Source organism: Arctopsyche grandis, chromosome 10, assembly GCF_051622035.1.
Source record: "Arctopsyche grandis isolate Sample6627 chromosome 10, ASM5162203v2, whole genome shotgun sequence".
NCBI lineage: Eukaryota > Metazoa > Arthropoda > Insecta > Trichoptera > Hydropsychidae > Arctopsyche > Arctopsyche grandis.
Window position 1 is genome coordinate 24,116,712 of NC_135364.1, and position 21,298 is coordinate 24,138,009.

The following is a 21,298-nucleotide window of genomic DNA, read 5'->3' on the forward strand; positions in this document are numbered from 1 at the left end:
GCGCCAAATAAGTTAGGGCGCCGCTCGATGCGCCAAAAGCGCTTTAAAATTAAAATTAGAACGCCAAAGGCCCTACATTTGTACTCGGCAAATTCTATCCAAACAATCTACTGGAAGAATCCAATCTTCAAATTAAGCTCACCGCGAATTCAAAATCTGATATTATTAGCAATGAACTTATCAATTTAAAAGCCTTTCACTCATTATATTAAATTTTATAAAACAGCACAATTTACAAGAATTATATACAAACATTTGGGTTTCTATGCTTTTGCTGACACTGCCTGACACAAGGTCCCAAGGCCGGGAAAAAGAAGGATGGTAATCCAGTTTTTTATCATTTTTTTCAGTGTGTTTAGAAAAAATTGCCCGAGGGCGCCATTGGGTGTAAGGCCGGCGCTGTGTGCGAGTGTTTGTGCTTTCATACGGTTCCTGGAAGAATGCACTGAATTGCAATTAATTATGTAATTTAATAAACTGTTAATTTTCCCAACAAAATAAATAAATAAATAGTGGCGCAGTTTCGAGAAATCTCAATTTTTAATGGTGCACAAGAAGAACTCACGCAAAAGAATTCCACAAAAAAAACGGTTAGCACCTTCGGATAACATACAAATACCTCTTGACGCTTTTTGTGGAAATCTATTGCGTTAGTTCTTCTTGAGCATCTTTGAAAGTTTGTATTTCTCGAGAGTGGGGCTCTCTTGAGTGCATTTATCCGATCACGCTTTCATACATACATAAGTTTTGGTTCGTAGAATCAAGAAAAAACCTGTATATATATTGTTTGCTATCAATATTTCCACTTGAAAAATTTTGCCACGATCATTTAGCGCCATTTATTCAAAATTAATTTATTCTACTGCTGTTTTATATTGTTTATATGTAGGTAGGTAGCTAACTTTTACTTATAATACATCCGATGAAATTTTCATCGGGTCTATCACTAGTATTAAATAAATAATAAAAAAATATGGTTTTGTAAAATCCTTATGAAAAAGCATATACTGAAAAGCACGATAAAAACGATGATAGTATTTTTTTTTACTGAAGTGGGGGCCTCAAATTTCAAATGTGTCTGAGGCCCTCCACTACCACTAAAATACCAGACCACCCATCAAAGTAGCGCCGATATTTTGTTGCGCAAGCCCTTGTGCCTTTATTAATCCATTAAAATAAGTGAGTAAAGAATAAAAATTTCAGTCCATTTCTTTTTTTGCTATTTTCGGGTGGGTCAATCTAGTAAATTGCACAAGTGTAGGGTAGTGTTGCCACATCCGCGCCAAGCCCAAAAGAAGCCATCTTTGGAAAAGGGCACGCGGATTCATAAGAGAGGCGGTCGGGTCGCAGGATCTGTAAAATTGCAAATTGCAAATTTGTGACTTGCTTTCTAGGACAATAGTAATTGACAACAGTAAATCATTTTTTGTGCATTAAAGAATCTTGTCCACTTATCTCTGCTTATTACAATGGATGAAGGAAAGCACAAGCGCTTGCACAACAAAATGTCGGTGCTTCTTTAGCGTGCGGTCTACTTACTGCAGTGTTCGCCAAGTGAGCTTTTTTCGGGCGTAGTTTATATTTTGGGTGTGAACCTTTTTACAAACCTCCTTTACAATTACAATTCAGAGGACGTTTTATTTTATACTACTCATAAAGGACGAATGCAAATACTAAATTTTGAAATACCACACCATTTGTTTTTTTTACAATATACAAACATATACAACATATACATTTTCTGGCACTTGAGTTCTCGTTCATACAATATTTCGCGTTTGTGATTTTCGATGGATGGAGTTTTTGGGTGCCAGATGTTCCGTGATCGAGATTTTAGTGATGTGCGCGGAATAATCACCGAACCAAAAATTTCATTCCATTTTTTTTTTTTGGTTAATTTCGGATGGGTCAATCGAGTATATTGCACAAGCGTAGGGTGGTGTTGTCACACCCTGCTCCGAACCCAGAGGAAGGAGTCTTTGGAAAAGGGCACCTGGTTTTATCAGAGAGAGACAGTCCGATGCCAGGATCTGAAAAATTGCGAATTGCACAATGCCAACGAAAACGATGGCGCATGTAAAATCCGTATGAAAACCCATATTCTGTTGTTCGCATGGTAAAAAACGACGGTAGCATTTTTTTTTTACAGAAGTGGGGGCCTCAAGTTTCAAATGCGCCTGCGGTCCCCCATTTACTTGATCCGCCACTGGGGAGACCATATGCTAAAGTAGCGCCGACATTTTGTTGTGCAAGCGCTTGTGCTTTTATACGATAAACGGATTATTCCGCAAAAAACGATCTCGCGCACGACAATCGTTGCCACAAAAATCGCGAATACGGAATATCTGGCACTCGAGTTTTCGTTAGTATGATGGACTTTTCGGCTGCCAAATGTTCCGTTATAGAGATTTTAGTGACTTTTGGGCGAGCGCTTTGTGACCAATAATCACCATTTGGTTTTTTACAATATACAAACATTTTAATTTATTTATTTATATGATTTCCCCTATATAAACACCCCTTTGAAATACACCACCAGCTGTCTTCTTTTTTCCTACTATAAATACAACTAAATTGTTCTTATTTCTATTTCTTATTGTATAATTCTTATACAACATATACAATCTCTGGCACTCGAGTTCTCGTTCATAGAAATTTTAGCGTGAGTGGTTTTCGATGGATTGAGTTTTTGGGTGCCAGATGTTCCGTGATCGAGATTTTAGTGGTGTGCGCAGAATAATCCTATCTTTTAATAATCTTTCTGTCAGACGACGACTTACTGATGCTACATTCTTCTTTAAGCTCATAAATGTTTTCCTTGATTGTTCTGATTTACTGAGTAAGGTTAATTTCAGGATCCTAGTTAGGTATTCTAGACACGTTACACTTTTTTTTCTTAATCCTTTCAAAACCAATTCCCAAAAATATTCTTATCTGCAGCGTGTTTATCGTATGTTTAATGGGGAACTGAGAGAGGTTGATCTGTTCGGTATTTCCTTACATCAATTCAGGACTAGCATAAAGGGATCTACGTGACGAGCTGGAATGTTAAATTACCGAAAATGCAAATATCGGAAGGCAAAGATCGAAAATCGAAAGATCTTAAGTCGAAAAATAAAAAAAATGGTGCATGGTAAACGGTATATACTCACTTAATTTGCGCGAGCAGGATACAACAGGAACAAGAGGAACATGCTTTTCCTCCCGTATTCTGCGCGCGCACATTAATACGGGAGGAAAAGCCTGTTCCTCTTGTTCCTGTTGTATCCTGCTCGCGCAAATTAAGTGAGTATGTACGTGAGTATGTTCCGTTTACCATGCACTATTTTTTTTTGATCTTTCGACTTAAGATCTTTCGATTTTCGATCTTTGCCTTCCGATATTTGCGTTTTCCGTCATTTAACATTCTGTTTCGTCACGGAGACCAGCCTTCCTGGTGTATATATAAATAAATAAATAAATAAATGAATTGTAATAAGTGAGTAAAGAATAAAAATTTCACTCCATTTTTTTTTACTCTTTTAGGGCGGGTCAATCGACTAAATTGCACAAGCGTAGGGCGGTGTTGCCACACCTCGCGCCGCACCCGAAGGAAGCCATCGTTGGAAAAGGGCACGCGGATTCATAAGAGAGGCGGTCGGGTCGCAGGATCTGAAAAAATGGCAAATTGCAAATTTGTGACTTGCTTTCTAGGACAATAGTAAATCATTTTTTGTGCATAAAAGAATCCTGGCCACTTATCTTTGCTTATTACAATGGATGTAGGAAAGCACAAGCGCTTGCACAACAAAATGTCGGTGCTTCTTTAGCGTGCGGTCTACTTACTGCAGTGTTCGCCAAGTGAGCTTTTTTCGGGCGTAGTTTATATTTTGGGTGTGAACCTTTTTACAAACCTCCTTTACAATTACAATTCAGAGGACGTTTTATTTTATACTACTCATAAAGGACGAATGCAAATACTAAATTTTGAAATACCACACCATTTGTTTTTTTTACAATATACAAACATATACAACATATACATTTTCTGGCACTTGAGTTCTCGTTCATACAATATTTCGCGTTTGTGATTTTCGATGGATGGAGTTTTTGGGTGCCAGATGTTCCGTGATCGAGATTTTAGTGATGTGCGCGGAATAATCACCGAACCAAAAATTTCATTCCATTTTTTTTTTTTGGTTAATTTCGGATGGGTCAATCGAGTATATTGCACAAGCGTAGGGTGGTGTTGTCACACCCTGCTCCGAACCCAGAGGAAGGAGTCTTTGGAAAAGGGCACCTGGTTTTATCAGAGAGAGACAGTCCGATGCCAGGATCTGAAAAATTGCGAATTGCACAATGCCAACGAAAACGATGGCGCATGTAAAATCCGTATGAAAACCCATATTCTGTTGTTCGCATGGTAAAAAACGACGGTAGCATTTTTTTTTTACAGAAGTGGGGGCCTCAAGTTTCAAATGCGCCTGCGGTCCCCCATTTACTTGATCCGCCACTGGGGAGACCATATGCTAAAGTAGCGCCGACATTTTGTTGTGCAAGCGCTTGTGCTTTTATACGATAAACGGATTATTCCGCAAAAAACGATCTCGCGCACGACAATCGTTGCCACAAAAATCGCGAATACGGAATATCTGGCACTCGAGTTTTCGTTAGTATGATGGACTTTTCGGCTGCCAAATGTTCCGTTATAGAGATTTTAGTGACTTTTGGGCGAGCGCTTTGTGACCAATAATCACCGAACCGGAAATACCACACCATTTGGTTTTTTACAATATACAAACATTTTAATTTATTTATTTATATGATTTCCCCTATATAAACACCCCTTTGAAATACACCACCAGCTGTCTTCTTTTTTCCTACTATAAATACAACTAAATTGTTCTTATTTCTATTTCTTATTGTATAATTCTTATACAACATATACAATCTCTGGCACTCGAGTTCTCGTTCATAGAAATTTTAGCGTGAGTGGTTTTCGATGGATTGAGTTTTTGGGTGCCAGATGTTCCGTGATCGAGATTTTAGTGGTGTGCGCAGAATAATCCTATCTTTTAATAATCTTTCTGTCAGACGACGACTTACTGATGCTACATTCTTCTTTAAGCTCATAAATGTTTTCCTTGATTGTTCTGATTTACTGAGTAAGGTTAATTTCAGGATCCTAGTTAGGTATTCTAGACACGTTACACTTTTTTTTCTTAATCCTTTCAAAACCAATTCCCAAAAATATTCTTATCTGCAGCGTGTTTATCGTATGTTTAATGGGGAACTGAGAGAGGTTGATCTGTTCGGTATTTCCTTACATCAATTCAGGACTAGCATAAAGGGATCTACGTGACGAGCTGGAATGTTAAATTACCGAAAATGCAAATATCGGAAGGCAAAGATCGAAAATCGAAAGATCTTAAGTCGAAAAATAAAAAAAATGGTGCATGGTAAACGGTATATACTCACTTAATTTGCGCGAGCAGGATACAACAGGAACAAGAGGAACATGCTTTTCCTCCCGTATTCTGCGCGCGCACATTAATACGGGAGGAAAAGCCTGTTCCTCTTGTTCCTGTTGTATCCTGCTCGCGCAAATTAAGTGAGTATGTACGTGAGTATGTTCCGTTTACCATGCACTATTTTTTTTTGATCTTTCGACTTAAGATCTTTCGATTTTCGATCTTTGCCTTCCGATATTTGCGTTTTCCGTCATTTAACATTCTGTTTCGTCACGGAGACCAGCCTTCCTGGTGTATATATAAATAAATAAATAAATAAATGAATTGTAATAAGTGAGTAAAGAATAAAAATTTCACTCCATTTTTTTTTACTCTTTTAGGGCGGGTCAATCGACTAAATTGCACAAGCGTAGGGCGGTGTTGCCACACCTCGCGCCGCACCCGAAGGAAGCCATCGTTGGAAAAGGGCACGCGGATTCATAAGAGAGGCGGTCGGGTCGCAGGATCTGAAAAAATGGCAAATTGCAAATTTGTGACTTGCTTTCTAGGACAATAGTAAATCATTTTTTGTGCATAAAAGAATCCTGGCCACTTATCTTTGCTTATTACAATGGATGTAGGAAAGCACAAGCGCTTGCACAACAAAATGTCGGTGCTTCTTTAGCGTGCGGTCTACTTACTGCAGTGTTCGCCAAGTGAGCTTTTTTCGGGCGTAGTTTATATTTTGGGTGTGAACCTTTTTACAAACCTCCTTTACGTTTCACTTACGATTACAATTCAGAGGATGTTTTATTTTATAAATATTCTTATGTGCAGCGTGTTTATCGTATGTTTAACGGAGAACTGAATGAGGTTGATCTGTTCGGTATTTCCTTACATCAATTCAGGACTAACATAAATATAGTCTTGACCGATTGATCCATTTCGTCTTCTATTCTATTTTATAACCTTTTTCCAATATTTTAACACTTTAGTTTAGTTATGCAATGTGCTATTTAGTCATGTTATAGCTTTTATTATTTTCCTTTTCATTTGTTTATCTTTGTAAAAATTATATATTTACTCTTTATTTTTATGCATTTCTACATCTTGTTGTCTGTTGATTTTTCAATAAATAAAATAAATAAATAAATAAATAATCACCGACGCGAAAATTTCAGTCAATTTTTTTTCTCTTTTTGGCTGACTCTTTTTGGGCGGGTCAATCGACTAAATTGCACAAGCGTAGGGTGGTGTTGCCACACCTCGCGCCAAGCCCGAAAGAAGCCGTCTTTAGAAAAGGGCACGCGGTTTTACGAGGGAGGCGGCCGGGTCGCAGGATCTGAAAAATTGCAAATTGCAAATTTGTGACTTGCTTTCTAGGACAATAGTAATTGACAACAGTAAATCATTTTTTGTGCATTAAAGAATCCTGGCCACTTATCTCTGCTTATTACTAGACTGCATATAGAGACAGTGCTTTTTCCAGGAATCGGGGTGGTTTGACTATATTTACAAAAAAAAGTTTGGGCCAACCTTTTACAACAATTGAACAATAAACGGCGCGCTGTGGATCCGGCCTTTACATGTTATTACCAGAGGTAGGACCGGAAGCGTACCGTTTATTGTTCGTACACCGTGACGAGACAGAATGTCAAATGATAGAAAACGCAAATATTGGAAGGCAAAGATCGAAAATCGAAAGATCAAAAAAAAATAGTACATGGTAAACGATACATTCTCACTTAATTTGCGCGAGCAGGATACAACAGGAACAAGAGGAACATGCTTTTCCTCCCGTATTCTGCGCGCGCACATTAATACGGGAGGAAAAGCCTGTTCCTCTTGTTCTTGTTGTATCCTGCTCGCGCAAATTAAGTGAGTATGTACCGTTTACCATGCACCATTTTTTTTTTGACCTTTCGACTTAAGATCTTTCGATTTTCGATCTTTGCCTTTCGATATTTGCGTTTTCTGTCATTTAACATTCTGTCTCGTCACGGAGACCAGCCTTCCTGGTATATATGTAAATAAATAAATTGTAATAAGTGAGTACAGAATAAAAATTTCACATCGTCCAATACCAATTAGACCTAGGTATCATCACCACTTGCGACCTAAAATGGTCCGCACATATAAATCATATTGTCAACAAAACTTACTCATTTTTGTATGTTATAAAGCGGGTATTCAATTTTCTAAATTTAACTATTTTAACAAAAATATATAAAACTTTCATCAGACCTAGAATTGAATATGCTTTTAACATATGGAATCCTCATTTTAAAAAGGATATTACATGTATTAAAAGGGTTCAAAGGAGAATTTCAAAGATTCCTTCTGAACTCAAATCACTTACTTATAATGAAAGATTGAAAATAATGAATCTCACTACATTGGAGACGAGAAGAACTAGAGGTGACTTAATCGAAGTCTATAAAATTCTTAATAATCACTATAATTGTCATATGTCTAATGTTATTTCATTCAACACAAACACTCACCTCAGAGGTCACTCGCTTAGACTCCAAAAAGATAAATCTAATAAATTGATCAGAGACACATGCATTCTTTTCTAACAGAGTGGTTTCAGTTTGGAATAGTCTTCCCAACGATTTAGTAACCTCTATTAATATTAATATTTTTATTTATTTGGAAAATTTACAGTTTATTAAGTTACATAGATTGATAGTAAAAAAAACATAATTATGTTAAATAAACCATTAATAATTTTCACATATAGGTAAAAAAAAGGAAAGCTCAAACATTTAAAATAAGAAACAAAAATGATAATAGAGTAAGATAGTTAGAGGAAACAAAAAGAAAAAAATAGAAATAACAGTATAATAAAAATATCAAAATAATAAGAATAATAATATGATAAAAATTATGAAATAATAAAAATAATATAATATATAACAAAAAGACAAAATAAATATATCAAAATAAAAATTCATAATCACAATCGTTAATTTTTCAATTAAATTAATCATCGAAAAACAAATTTGCAATAATCACTCTAGGTTGTATAGCATTAATATTAAATAAGTCAAACATAGAAATTGTTAAAATTAGTGTGTTGACGTTTTTTTTTAAGTGATTCTTCTTTCCCATAATCATATTTCTGTATTTTTATCTTTTTTGTTTATATATTTTTTTTCTTCTCTTATTTTATTTTATTTTAACATTGTTTTTTTTTAATGTATTTTAATTTTTCTCATTTTTTTATTGCATATATGAATAATTTGTAAAATATGTTTATTCAAACCCCTTGGGCCTATCGGCTTTGCCGCCTCCCCCAAGTATATTAAATAAATAAATAAAAAATAAAAAATTTTTTTTTACTCTTTTAGGGCGGGTCAATCGACTAAATTGCACAAGCGTAGGGCGGTGTTGCCACACCTCGCGTCGCACCCGAAGGAAGCCATCGTCGGAAAAGGGCACGCGGTTTTACGAGAGAGGCAGCCGGGTGGCAGGATGCGAATAAAAATTGCGAATTGCACAATGCGAACGAAAACGAAGGCGCATCTGGGTCGAGACGGCAAAGTAGCGGCAAAAGCGGCGATGTGGGTCGCTGTGTGGCGGAACGGGTTCCCGCTCGCGGCACAAAATCTATAATCTCAAGGTCATTGACACGCGAGTGTTGCCAGGTGCGCGCACGCCGCGCGGACGCCGCCCCCGTCAGGCGCGCTCGGAGCACGCGCTCGCCCCGTCGCCCGCACCCGCCGCTCCCACTCCCGCTCCCGTCGCTCCCGTCGCTCTTCGCCTCTCGCCACTCCTCGGCACTCGTCGGCGCCGCTCGGCCGCACTCGCGACTCGCCCCCCGCGCGCCCCCGCCCCCACCACCCGCACCCCGACTCCTCACTCTCCACTCTTCGCTCTCCACTCTTCACTCCTCAGTCCGCCGCCCACAGCCATGATGGCCAAATCGCTCGAAGCGCCCAACCACAACGGCACCGGCTCGCCCAAGGAGTCCAAGACCAACCTGATCGTCAACTACCTGCCGCAGACGATGACCCAGGAGGAGATCCGCTCGCTCTTCTCCAGCGTGGGCGAGGTGGAGAGCTGCAAGCTGATCCGCGACAAGGTCACCGTCTACCCCGACCACATCCTCAACGGCCAGAGCCTCGGGTATGCATTCGTCAACTACCACCGGCCCGAGGACGCCGAGAAAGCCGTCAACACTCTCAACGGGCTCAAACTCCAAAACAAAATCATCAAAGTATCCTTCGCGCGGCCCAGCTCGGACGCCATCAAGGGGGCCAACTTATACGTGTCTGGCTTGCCCAAACACATGAGCCAACAAGAGCTAGAGGCTCTGTTCAGTCCTTACGGACGCATCATAAGCTCTCGCATATTGCATGAGGGCGCCGCTGCCGGGGGCGCGGCTGGGGAGGAGGGCGCGTCCCGTGGCGTCGCCTTCATTCGATTCGACCAGCGGGTCGAAGCCGAGCGGGCCATCGCCGAGTTGCACGGGTCGGTCCCGGCCGGAGCGGCCGCTCCCATCACGGTCAAATGCGCCAACAGTCCGGCAGCGGCAGCTGCAAAGCTTCCACTCCCTCCGGCATACTTACAGAGACGGCTGGGGGCCGCTGCCGGGAAAGCTTTGCTCGCCATAAACAAAGGCATGCAACGATTCAGTCCGTTGGCTGGGGAAGCGTTGTTGCCGGCGGCTGCTGCTGCGGCCGCCTTGCAAGGCTCCGGCTGGTGTATCTTTGTGTATAATCTTGCAGCGGATACTGACGATAGCGTGCTGTGGCAGCTGTTCGGGCCGTTCGGTGCCGTGCAGAGCGTCAAAGTGATCCGCGACTCGGCCACCAACAAATGCAAGGGGTACGGCTTCGTCACGATGACCAACTACGACGAGGCGGTGATCGCCATCCAGTCGCTGAACGGGTACGTGCTCGCCGGGCAGGTCTTGCAAGTCAGCTTCAAAACGAACAAAAGCAAATCCTAAACACCGAGGCGGGTACCCCGAGAATAATCAACACCACCGCTCAAATCTGAACCCATCAACTTTTATACGTTTGAGACTTTTCTACGATGGTGAATAAAAAAAAATTACATGGAAAAAAAATAAAAATTAATATAATATAATATAAATTAATCATCCGACGACGGTGAACTCTTTATAGGAATAATATGATGCATTTTAGAAGAAATTTTACAATGTAAAGCGGAGGCGGGCGCGTTTCAAAAGCGGAGTCCCGCCTCCGCTAGACGTGGAGAAAGTATTATAATGTGTGACTGTTGAGGTCGCGGCGACGGACGGTCGGCCCGCGTCTCCCGGACGACGGCTCTAGATTAACCGTCGAATCATTCCCGACTGCGCGTCGTCCGCGGCTCGCCGGCCCACCTCCGACCCTAGTAATATTTTTTAATATATTGTGACGAAAGTATCGTCCGACTGCGTATACAGCGGTCGAAACACCTCTCAAAGCTGGTGCAATGTAGCTCTTCATTAAGTTTCATGTACATAATGTTAAGACGTGATCGCGGGGCGAGGAGTCGCAGCCGTCCCGACGATGCTCTATCTTCCTATATAAGTATGTGACGTTGTCTTCAGTAAATTAATACACATATACAAAACTGGCCGAGTCCGCTCCGGCGCTTCCTAGTTTTATACGATCACTTATATGTATATACTACATATATAGATAACAAATAATGTTACGTTGACTTGATAAAATTATCGATTTGTTTTATTTAAAATGTAAAATGTAATGAAAGATCATTTATTTCTACGCACATTGTGATAATAGCTAAAAGTACCTTTATTTTTGAACATAAGACAGTACCATACTTATTTGAAATGCGTCTCTCTCTAATTTATAATAGTTGACTTTAAGTAATCATTAATATTAGTACGTATCTTACATTTACTCAATATGTTTGTCTATCTTTGTTGTAATTTATGTCTCTCTCACTTGTGTAAAATCAATCGGTAAGATGAAAGTACGTTGCAGTTTGTTTTCTCACTTCGAATCGATTGTACATAGATTTAGGAAAAGTATCGCTTGAAAGTATTGTGTTCGGTTTTGTTGGATGTATGTATTTTGCCTTAGCCGTTTTTCTTTTCGTGCGCGTAGTATAGTTTATTTAAAATATATTTAGTCTTACGTCTACGTTAGTTTCAAATTATTTAAATAAAGTACTATCATACATATTGGCCACAAACGTACCGTACCGTTTGTACCGTACCGACAAACACTCACATCAACAATGACTCAAATACAATCAATTATATTTACATATATATATATATATATATATCTATATTATTATTATAAATCTAATTAAATCCAGGTTACGTGGATGACGGCGTATGCTTGCCATATAAACAGTTGAAACAGTAGTTTGAAAAGATATTTTTATACGGTAAATCTCATTGACGAATCATTATTAATGAATCTTACGTACTCGTGTAGTCTTACGCGGCTTCTCATCCTTCGTTTCGTTCGTGTCCCACTCTGAAAAATTCCCCCGCATACCCCATCCCTCAGCGACAGGAATAAATGTATTTATTTATATTTTGAAATTAAAAATAAAATCAATTGTTGTGACAATGTTTTCATGATCTGATGACATTTTTTTAGATAAGATTAAGTTAGGTAAAAGCCTAAATGTAAACAGGCAATCAATTATTGAAAGTACTTACATTTACAAATCGAACTAGTCAGCAATTATTACATTTGCGCAACTCTAGGTGTAATAAGTTTATCTAGGATGTACGTTGTAAGTTGATTTAATTTATTGCTTTTTTTTTTTCTATTTCATGACCAGATCTTTCATACTAAATATTTCATTAAAAATGCTATATAACTATTTACAATTAATTTCTAACCTTGTTCATGTACGTGTGTCCTAAACTAGTCACAAGGCTCCAATTATTGGAGATCAAATGAATTAGATGTTATGTATTATAAGTTATATGATGAATTGAATATTTTGTGTTGTGTTGTCATATGTTTCATGTATGCTAACTGAACCAGAGCAGTTAAGTCTACACATCGAAGATTTTTTGGAATATACCTGTCCGAAATCTAGACCAATTATTAAAATATTCGTTTATGATTTTTTCTCGTTAGCATTGAAAAATATGATACATTTTCGTTTTATTATCGTAGGTTTAAGTTTGATTTATTTTATTAACAAGAATTATTCAGTAGTAGGTTATGTGTATTATTATTTCATTTTGTTCGTTTCCATTTATTTTATTTGTATTTAATTTAATTTTTATTTTGGGCAGGTATGGGTTTAAATAAATGGTGTGGCCTAGATTTTAGATAGGGCTTGATATGTTATGTTCCCCATCGGATTTATCCAGTGGTCGGTGCAAAGCAATCTCCTTCGATGTTAATTTGGTTAAATTGTAAACGTCAACGAATGTAATCTTGGTAGATCCATTTAGATTATTATTATTGATTCTAGCAATAATAAACACCTCAAAATTTTATTTCATCTTTTATTTTTCACCCACGACTCATTTTCCTAAAGTTTTCCCCCCCCCCCCGCCCCCCCCCCCCAATGATTATTATGCGTTCCATTTGTTATTATTGTGTTTGCCGATTCATATGCATTTAACATTCTTTCAGACTAACTGTCTCATTTTGGTTTTCGACTAACATTTCCCATCTATCTTATGATTTCACAATCAATCTTGCGATGAAAGCATCATTGTTTGATTTCATCAAGATGCAGGAGAATGCCGGCTTCGGATATATAATGTAATACGTATGTACGGGAAACATGTGTTCCGTTGCACGTTAGGTTTAAACATTTGTATATTTGAAATCAGATGATATATTGAAATAAAAACCAATGAAATGTAAATGCAATAATTTATAATGGAACATTGTTAAATTAATTACATAGTTTTAAATAGTCGATCGGTGTTTGTCCATACTCATTGTATTCTAGACTTAAAAAAATAAGACTGATGGAAAACATGAATTAATTAAGAGTTTTATGTAAATTGATGTTTAATATTTCATTAGTTTTTAACGACAATTTAAATCTGATGTTAAATGTTTGAATTGATGTCAACCGTCGATTTTTATTAACTTAGCTGTTGGAAATGTTAAATGAATAAATGCAATACATATTTAAATGTTTTGAGGATTGGCAGACGCAATGAGCGTGCAAACGAATATCGGCACTCGGATCAATTGGACTATCCAGTGTTTATTGTAATTGATCTCGTTCACAATGTATCAAATAGAAAATGTATCTGTAGCACAATGAAGCGGCCAAGTACTATTAATTTTATTTACATTTCGAAGGAGTTCTGTAATGAAGTGTTGTCTTTGTCATATCAGAAAAGTGTTGTAACCGTTTTAAATAAGTCAAAAAATTTTTTTAAGGATATTTATTTGTAAGTTTATTGGAGTTTCGATGTGTTTAAGTGTGTTTAGGATAATTTGCAATAACTGAAATGAAAAGCAATTTACTGTATGATGCCATTTTTTTGTGGTGATTTTACAAATATGATACAAATTTTACAATCGTCGAGAGACATTTTTAAATGGATATTATGTTATATATTGGAAACAATGTTGTACTTGCTTTACCTGTTGCATTTTTTACATGGATAAAGAACAAACAAGAAAAGTATGGAAGACATGATGAATTCCATACGGTTAAAATAGTAACATTTGTATTTATGACAGTCAATGTAAGCATATTATATGTGTCCATTTTGAAATAACAAAAATAAATGTAACCAATAAATTGTATACAATCTTCAGTAAATTGAATTGCTCAACAAAACAATGTGTTTTACAAGTCTAGTATTGTCTTTGCATTTGACTTTCAATTGAGATAATATGTAATTTTTATGAATAAAGGATTCAAAATATATCTTTCTATTAATACATACAAGTTTCCTGCGTGTTGTGTTCAAATAATACGTTAATATATTTATATAATTTTGGTCCAGAAATGAGAGATATGCTAAATTAAGTGAAGTAAGTATGTTTAAATAGCTATTTTTCTTAAAGAGATGTTACAAAAGTAAGTAAAGTCAAGACAGACATCATTAAAATATATTTTTAAAAAGTAAAGCGCATCATTTTAGCTGTGTTTCGCAATATTTTAATCGAAATACATTCAAGCGTTTCAAAATAAAAAATAAAAGTGATGGCCGTGTTTATGGTTGTTACGAGCCGTTGGTGAATGTCAAACATCAAACGTCAAATGTGAATGTGGCTGTCAGTTGTCAAATTTTTCTGTTTTTGGACGCTGTAACTTTATCGTTGACTCCTCATCATGGAGAAAATGTCCAGGGCGACCCTGGTTGATACCATATCCAAGCAGAAAGAACAACTTCAAAGATACGAATATCGTTTGCGAGGTATTTTATGTCGGATTCTCCTTCCTAGAATTGTACGATTAGAATTTGGTCATTCTAAAATGGGCTGTGTTTTGTTTATTTCCAGATGTTGTGACTGCTTATAAAGGACTTATGAGAGAAAAAGAAGCGCTAGAGTCTAGCCTTGCTGCTATTAACAATACCGAAAAAGGTCTTGCACAAGGTATGCCATATGCTTTTTTATTTCATTTCTTAAATTTCTCGTTGAAGGTATTCAACGTTACTTTACTGTAGGGTTTTCAACACAGTCATTTTGACCCGGAGACTCCGGGTTTGACGGTCGATCTCCGGGCTTAGAGTTTATAAACAAAATCTCCCGAACAGTGGTCTAATTCTGTCATTCGTGGTAGGAAAACATAATTACTATATAAAACAAATGTCAAGAAATAAAAGTTGGTGCTGACGAATCTATTATTGTAAACGAAATAATTGATTTCGACCGTTGCTTTGGCCAGTAAATGAGATGCAAATATAATAAGTGTCGGCCAGCATGTGCGGTGGATTTTTATCTCTTTCGTGCACTCAGGTGCTAAGTGATAAGAATGAGAGCAGGTGGTCCGAATTGCTTACTCTATTATCTTCAGCCTATGGTGTTCTGCAGTCAACACAAATACAAATATTATGATTTTGAAAATAGTTGTTATAGATATTTGGCTGTATTAAACATTAAGAAAAATTATCTGAAATATGAAAAAGTTCTAAAAATTGCCCCTGTTTTGAAAGGTTCCCGGAAAGATGCACTAAATTGCACTGAATAGTAGCGCTGTTTCGAGAAGTCCTAATTTTCAAAGGTGCTCAAAAATAACTTACGCAATAGAACTTCACAAAAAAAGGTTAACATCCTCGGATAACATACAACTACCCCTTGACGCTTTTTTGTGGAATTCTATTGCGTTAGTTCTCCTTGAGCATCTTTGAAAGTTTGGATGTCTCGAGAGTGCATTTTTCCGGTCACCGGTTTGAAAATACAAATTAATGAATGAATCGATTTATGACGAAATTAATATTACCAAACAACATGTTCATAATCTGTGCAAGTACGGGGCGGATCTGGTTGACAATTTTTAAATCATTCGAAAACATAACTGAAATTAAAACAATAGTATCGAAAGTTTTATCCATCCCAATCAGCAATGCATTTGTTGAACGCATTTTTTCTATAATGGAATCCATTTGGAGGAATGATAGAAATATAATGCACATAAATTTAGTTAACCCTTTGAATGCTGACCAACGCGGATCGGCGTTTTGCCAACAAATCCATAGGCCAGAAAAACGCCGATAGGCGTTGTATTTTGAGCATGTACAAAGAAAACAAGAATACTACTCGCTAAGCCTTTCTAGGTAGCATTGAAACAAAATGCATTGAACGTGGGTCGTGTAATCCGTGTCATTCAGTCGTCAACGTTTATAAAGACTGAGTTACACCGGAATTTCTGAATTTTTACAACCATAGCAGAATTTCCCGATGGAAATAGTTGCTGAGTATTTTAGATTGTGAGCATTACCTTTTAACAACAATGAAGAACAAGGAACTAGTTTTGGAAAAATACATTCATTAATAGACTTATTTTGTTTATTTTATATTGTCGCAAGATATATTAGAAAGCCGAAACACACCTTTAGAAAACTCGAAATCCTTGACGGTAGTTATCTAGGGTTTGTTTGGATTAGCAACAATTTTTATACCTGCTTCCGATTGGATTTCTAAATAATTCTAGTTGGAAATGTTGGCGAAATTTTCAACAGAATAAAAAACGTCAGCACTCGGAGGGTTCAGTTTGTACTGGCAATTCGGATTAATTTTGATATGGATTGCGAAAATTTTTGTTGGAAACCCTAACACTGTTGGCAACCCTACTTTACTGGTTACATGTTTCAGATGCTTCGGTTGCTAAACTTACGCTATCTGTTTCGACTTTGGTTGCTGAAAAAGCTAGAATGGAGGAAGCGTATCAAAACGATAAGCGACTAGCTAGAGAAGAGGTTTGTGTTGTTAATTTGTAATGATTAAATGTTTATTTGTTCTGTTGGTTTAATATTTGATATATTTTTTGCAGAATGATAAAATATTGAAGGAACTTCAAGATCAGTTGCATAATCTTTCAAAACAGAGACAGTCTGAATTAGAAAATATTAAGGCTAAGTTGGCTTTTGAAATACAGGAAAGAGAAAAGGAACACGTTGAACATACCTTAATGCTAAAGTTTGTTTTTTATTTGAAATGTTGGTACACATATTGTTGTTTTGTATTATTATTAACAATAAAATACATTTTTAAGGGAATTTCAAACCAAGCTTAGCGCAGAAAGAAGATCAAAAGAAAAATTGGAGGATAAGTTTGTCATATCCAATGATCCGGGTATTTACATACATTCCGATATATGAGCTGTTATGTTTGAAATTGGTTTAAATCCACTTGTCTAGATCTAGTTCTAGAAATATCTCACAAATCATAAGATATAATGTTTTGCGTTTTACAATATTTAAAAATATTGATGGCCTGTAATAAATCTATTCAGCTTTTCCAAGATTCTGGACATATTGAATTAAAATTAGTGATAACAATTTGTGAATTAAGTCAAACTTAAATAGTCTTTAGCCACTTTCAAATACATATAACGGCACATATTTTATTTGAAACGTTTCATTTTAAATATTTATACATTTGTTTTAATTTGTATCCAGGTAGCCGAGAGTTAGAAAAGAGATTTAGAGATTTAAACAGTGAATTGGAAGCGACACAAAGGAAACTCAATAGGGCTGAAGCGAGAACGATAGAAACCCCTCAAATGTTAGTGCAATTACAGGACGAAATCTCTCAAATGAAGCAAAATCACATAGTTGCATTACGAGAGGTATTGTTTTCATATTTCTAAAATGAGTTGATAAAACGGTAAACGGATTATTCTGTAAAAAGCGACCTCGCACAAGTCACTAAAATCTCGATCACGGAACATCTGGCACTCGAGTTCTCGTTAGTACAATATTTCGCATGTGTAGCTTTCGATTGATAGAGTTTTTGGGTGCCAGATGTTCCGTGATCGAAATTTTGATCACCGAACCGATAAAACTAGTTCCAACATCTATGCTTTAAAACGATAAGCATTGTTTCAGTTATAAATTTATACATATTTCGAATGATATTTATATAAACTGTTTTTTTTATATATAAAGGAACGTATTAAAGCAAAAAAAGCTGAAGAAACTGCAAGAAATATGTGCGCAAGTCAAGAGGAAAGGGTCGCTGCTCTTGAAGCGAGATTAGCCGAGCTGTCAAATACTGTCGGTGAATATGATATACAGCGCAGAAAAGATCAAGAAATTATACAACATCTTAGGGATAATGTGGAGACTAAATTACACAAGGATAAATCACATGCGGATAGAAAAACATCACTGACCGAAGGTATAATTAATTCTGAATTAAAATCTACTCAGAAAAAGGTCATTGCATTTAAAATCACATGCAAAAATTTCAGATGACGATTTGGTATTGAATTCACAATCGTCTAATATGGTGTGCCTTCAAAAAATTATTGATAAAATCCACTCTTTGAAGAAAGAGCTTATTATTGTCAACGAAAAGATGGGAAGTCCTATTGACGTTTGGAACATATTCAATGCAAATGGTTCTGGTGTTTCAAACATACACTTTGGATGTAAATCAGAATTGGCGGCTTTGAAAGCTGAGTGCGATGTTTATAAAAGAAAATTGTCACATAAAAACAGCTTAGATATTGATTCAACACCGGAGCCAAAGAAAGCAAGCGAAAATGAATTGTATCAATTAAAGTCGCATATAAAAACACTCCAAGATAAAGTCGAAGTACTCAATCAGCAAATAGAAGAAATAGAAAAAGAATGCGAAGCTAAAATCAAAATTGAACATGAGGTTTTTTTTTTATTTACCATATTTTGTAAGCTTTGAATTTCCATTAGAAAATCGAGTACATGTTTTTGTTTTATTTTAAGAAATTTAACACTGAAAGATTATCATATAAAGAAGAAGTATTGGAACATAAAAACAGGGTGCAAACGTTAGAGCAACAGTTAAAAGTTCAAAGAGATAGATATGCCGTACTTTTGGCAGAAAGGGAAGGTGAGATTAAAGCAAGGCAGGTAGAGAGCGATAAGTCTGACACTAATCATAAACATGACTTCAACGGATCATTACAGGTAATAATGCAATTTGAAAATCCAAATTCAAAAGTTTGTATCGAAACTAATTTTTGTTTTATTTTATTTATTTATTGTCATATTAACAGGAAATTTCAGCTCCACCTCATATGCTACATTATGCACACGAGTTAGCAAGAAAGGATTTGGAAATATCTGGTCTAAGGAAAGAGAAGCATATAATGGAAGGACAACTTAGGTGAAAATATGTATACGCGTATAAAAATAAAAATTCGGATGTGATCAAACCAATAACTTTATCTATGTATTTGAGGAATATAAGATCACAAAACAAAATTTGATAATTAAACATACATATACATTCACACATACTGGTTATGAGAGCATTTTCGATGCAAATATAGGGAAACTTATACAGGACAAAAGTTTTACTTCCGGTTGTCGGATTTTGTTCGAAATTTTTTTATTACTTAAAATCACTATAATTATTATATATATTAAATATCAAAAAAATAAAAATAATTTAAAAGGTCAAAATAAAATAATGAAATATTGCTTTAAAAAAAATACTACTTCCGGTTTACGAATTCTGACCAAAATTTTATCAGCTCTAAGTTAGTACATAAAGAATACAAATATAAATTTTCAGCTTGATACGTTTAGGGGTGTGGAATGAATCGTGGTCACAACATTTTTGATCTTTCTAAGAGGAAAAAATCCCACTTCCGGTTTATTAAATTTAGTGATTTTTTTTTATTTTCATCAAATTGATGCAAGAATTATACTTGAATATTTTCGTGAAGAGCACACATGTTTAAGGGGTCGAAAAAATAGTTGAAGAAAAATCGAACAAGTGTAAACTGCCACTTTCGGTTGAGGTATGCTTACCAAATTTTATCCATAACTTGCTATTACGCTTAAACTTCTAGATATGAAATTTCAGTTCAATAAACTGAAAGGTTTCTGAGAAAAACATAAAAAACCTCAATTATCTAGAGTAAAACTACTACTTCCGGTTCAGATAAAAATATTTAAAAAATATTCGGGTACAAAATTTATAATTTCTATTACATGTAAACACTTTTCGGTCCTATTCGATTAGTGGCTTGGGAGATAATTGAATTTAAAAACTTAAAAACAAGAGGACATCTATAAGGGGAGGTACCATTTCCGGTCAACTAAAAAATTTACGTCGTATCGATAAGAATTTCAGTAGCCGATACTAAGTTTCAGTTCCATAGGACTAACGGTGTTCAAAAAATCCCCAAAATACACAGACACATATTTTTTCTAGATCATGAAAAATTGATCAGTGACCGATTCTGAGTTCGAATCAGTCAAAATTTCGAATTTTCGCATGATCACAAAACTTCATCTATTGTTACTACGTACATAGATAAAGTAATAACGTAATGATTTCATTAAATGTATTATTTTATTGGCAGGGACTCTCAAAGAGACGCTACTATAGAAAAAGATCGATTTAAGGAAGTCAGGCGAAATCTAAAGGAGGAAATAGATAGGTTTGTATTATTTGTTTTTAATATTTTATTCGAATGATCATATGTATATTTCAATACTTGTGTGCAATTTATTTTTTTTAGATTGCGTCGCATCCAATCAAGAGAAGGTGCGAATTTGGAGTATTTAAAGAATGTTGTACTATCTTACCTTTTGAGTACGAATTCATACAGCAAAAGACACATGTTTAATGCAATCGCCGCAGTGCTCCATTTCACCGATAACGAAAAAGAAACTGTACATAAAATCATTTTTTGACATTCTAGGAGAAATTATAGTTTTATTTAATTTATTTTATATAAATATAACACACACACACTTACATTTTCAAAATTTTTTAATGTCATTTTTTATATGTTTGTATGTATGATTTATCACGTCATGTCAGTACACACATCAATTTATGTATATGTTACAGTACAAATGTTCATTCTGGTTCGTTTATGAACATACTAGTTTGTTCATACACGAACTATTGAAGTGCTAGCAGTCAAAAGATATCTACAAATAGACTCCCACCAGGTGTCGCGTGAAACTTTTGGCTGTCAAAACGCCAAGTATTTCAAATTGGAAATCTTATGAAAACCTCATTAGAACGTTGCTATAATTCCTGTTTTCGCATTTTTTTTAATATTGCAACCCAGGGTAAGCATATGTATCTACATAGAGGATGGGATAAACGATTGAGAATACTTAAACTTATGCCTAATAGTTTGTCAATTTGTTCTTTTGTGAACAGTATAACTGGTCAGTTTGTTTCGTGTATGAACAAACTAAGTATTATTTTTTAAAAACAGAAACACACAGTATTACAATATTTTTTCAAAACATTGACACC

The 21,298-nt window shown here is 36.0% G+C and overlaps 2 protein-coding genes across 2 annotated transcripts; both read left to right on the forward strand.

Annotated features, from left to right (window-relative positions):
- The first annotated feature begins 9,049 nt into the window (after positions 1–9,049).
- LOC143917964 (protein elav-like) lies at positions 9,050–11,041 on the forward strand. Its single transcript, XM_077439602.1, has one exon. It carries the CDS (start codon positions 9,346–9,348, stop codon positions 10,384–10,386), a length of 1,041 nt encoding a protein of 346 aa, XP_077295728.1. The 5' UTR covers positions 9,050–9,345; the 3' UTR covers positions 10,387–11,041.
- Positions 11,042–14,518: 3,477 nt separating this feature from the next.
- On the forward strand, positions 14,519–21,298 carry GCC88 (GRIP and coiled-coil domain containing 88 kDa). The gene is made up of 12 exons (XM_077439604.1): positions 14,519–14,781; positions 14,867–14,962; positions 16,682–16,785; positions 16,860–17,005; positions 17,082–17,161; positions 17,488–17,657; positions 17,977–18,208; positions 18,282–18,694; positions 18,775–18,978; positions 19,068–19,177; positions 20,385–20,462; positions 20,544–21,298. The coding sequence occupies exons 1-12, from the start codon at positions 14,697–14,699 to the stop codon at positions 20,716–20,718; spliced, it is 1,893 nt and encodes a 630-aa protein (XP_077295730.1). The 5' UTR covers positions 14,519–14,696; the 3' UTR covers positions 20,719–21,298.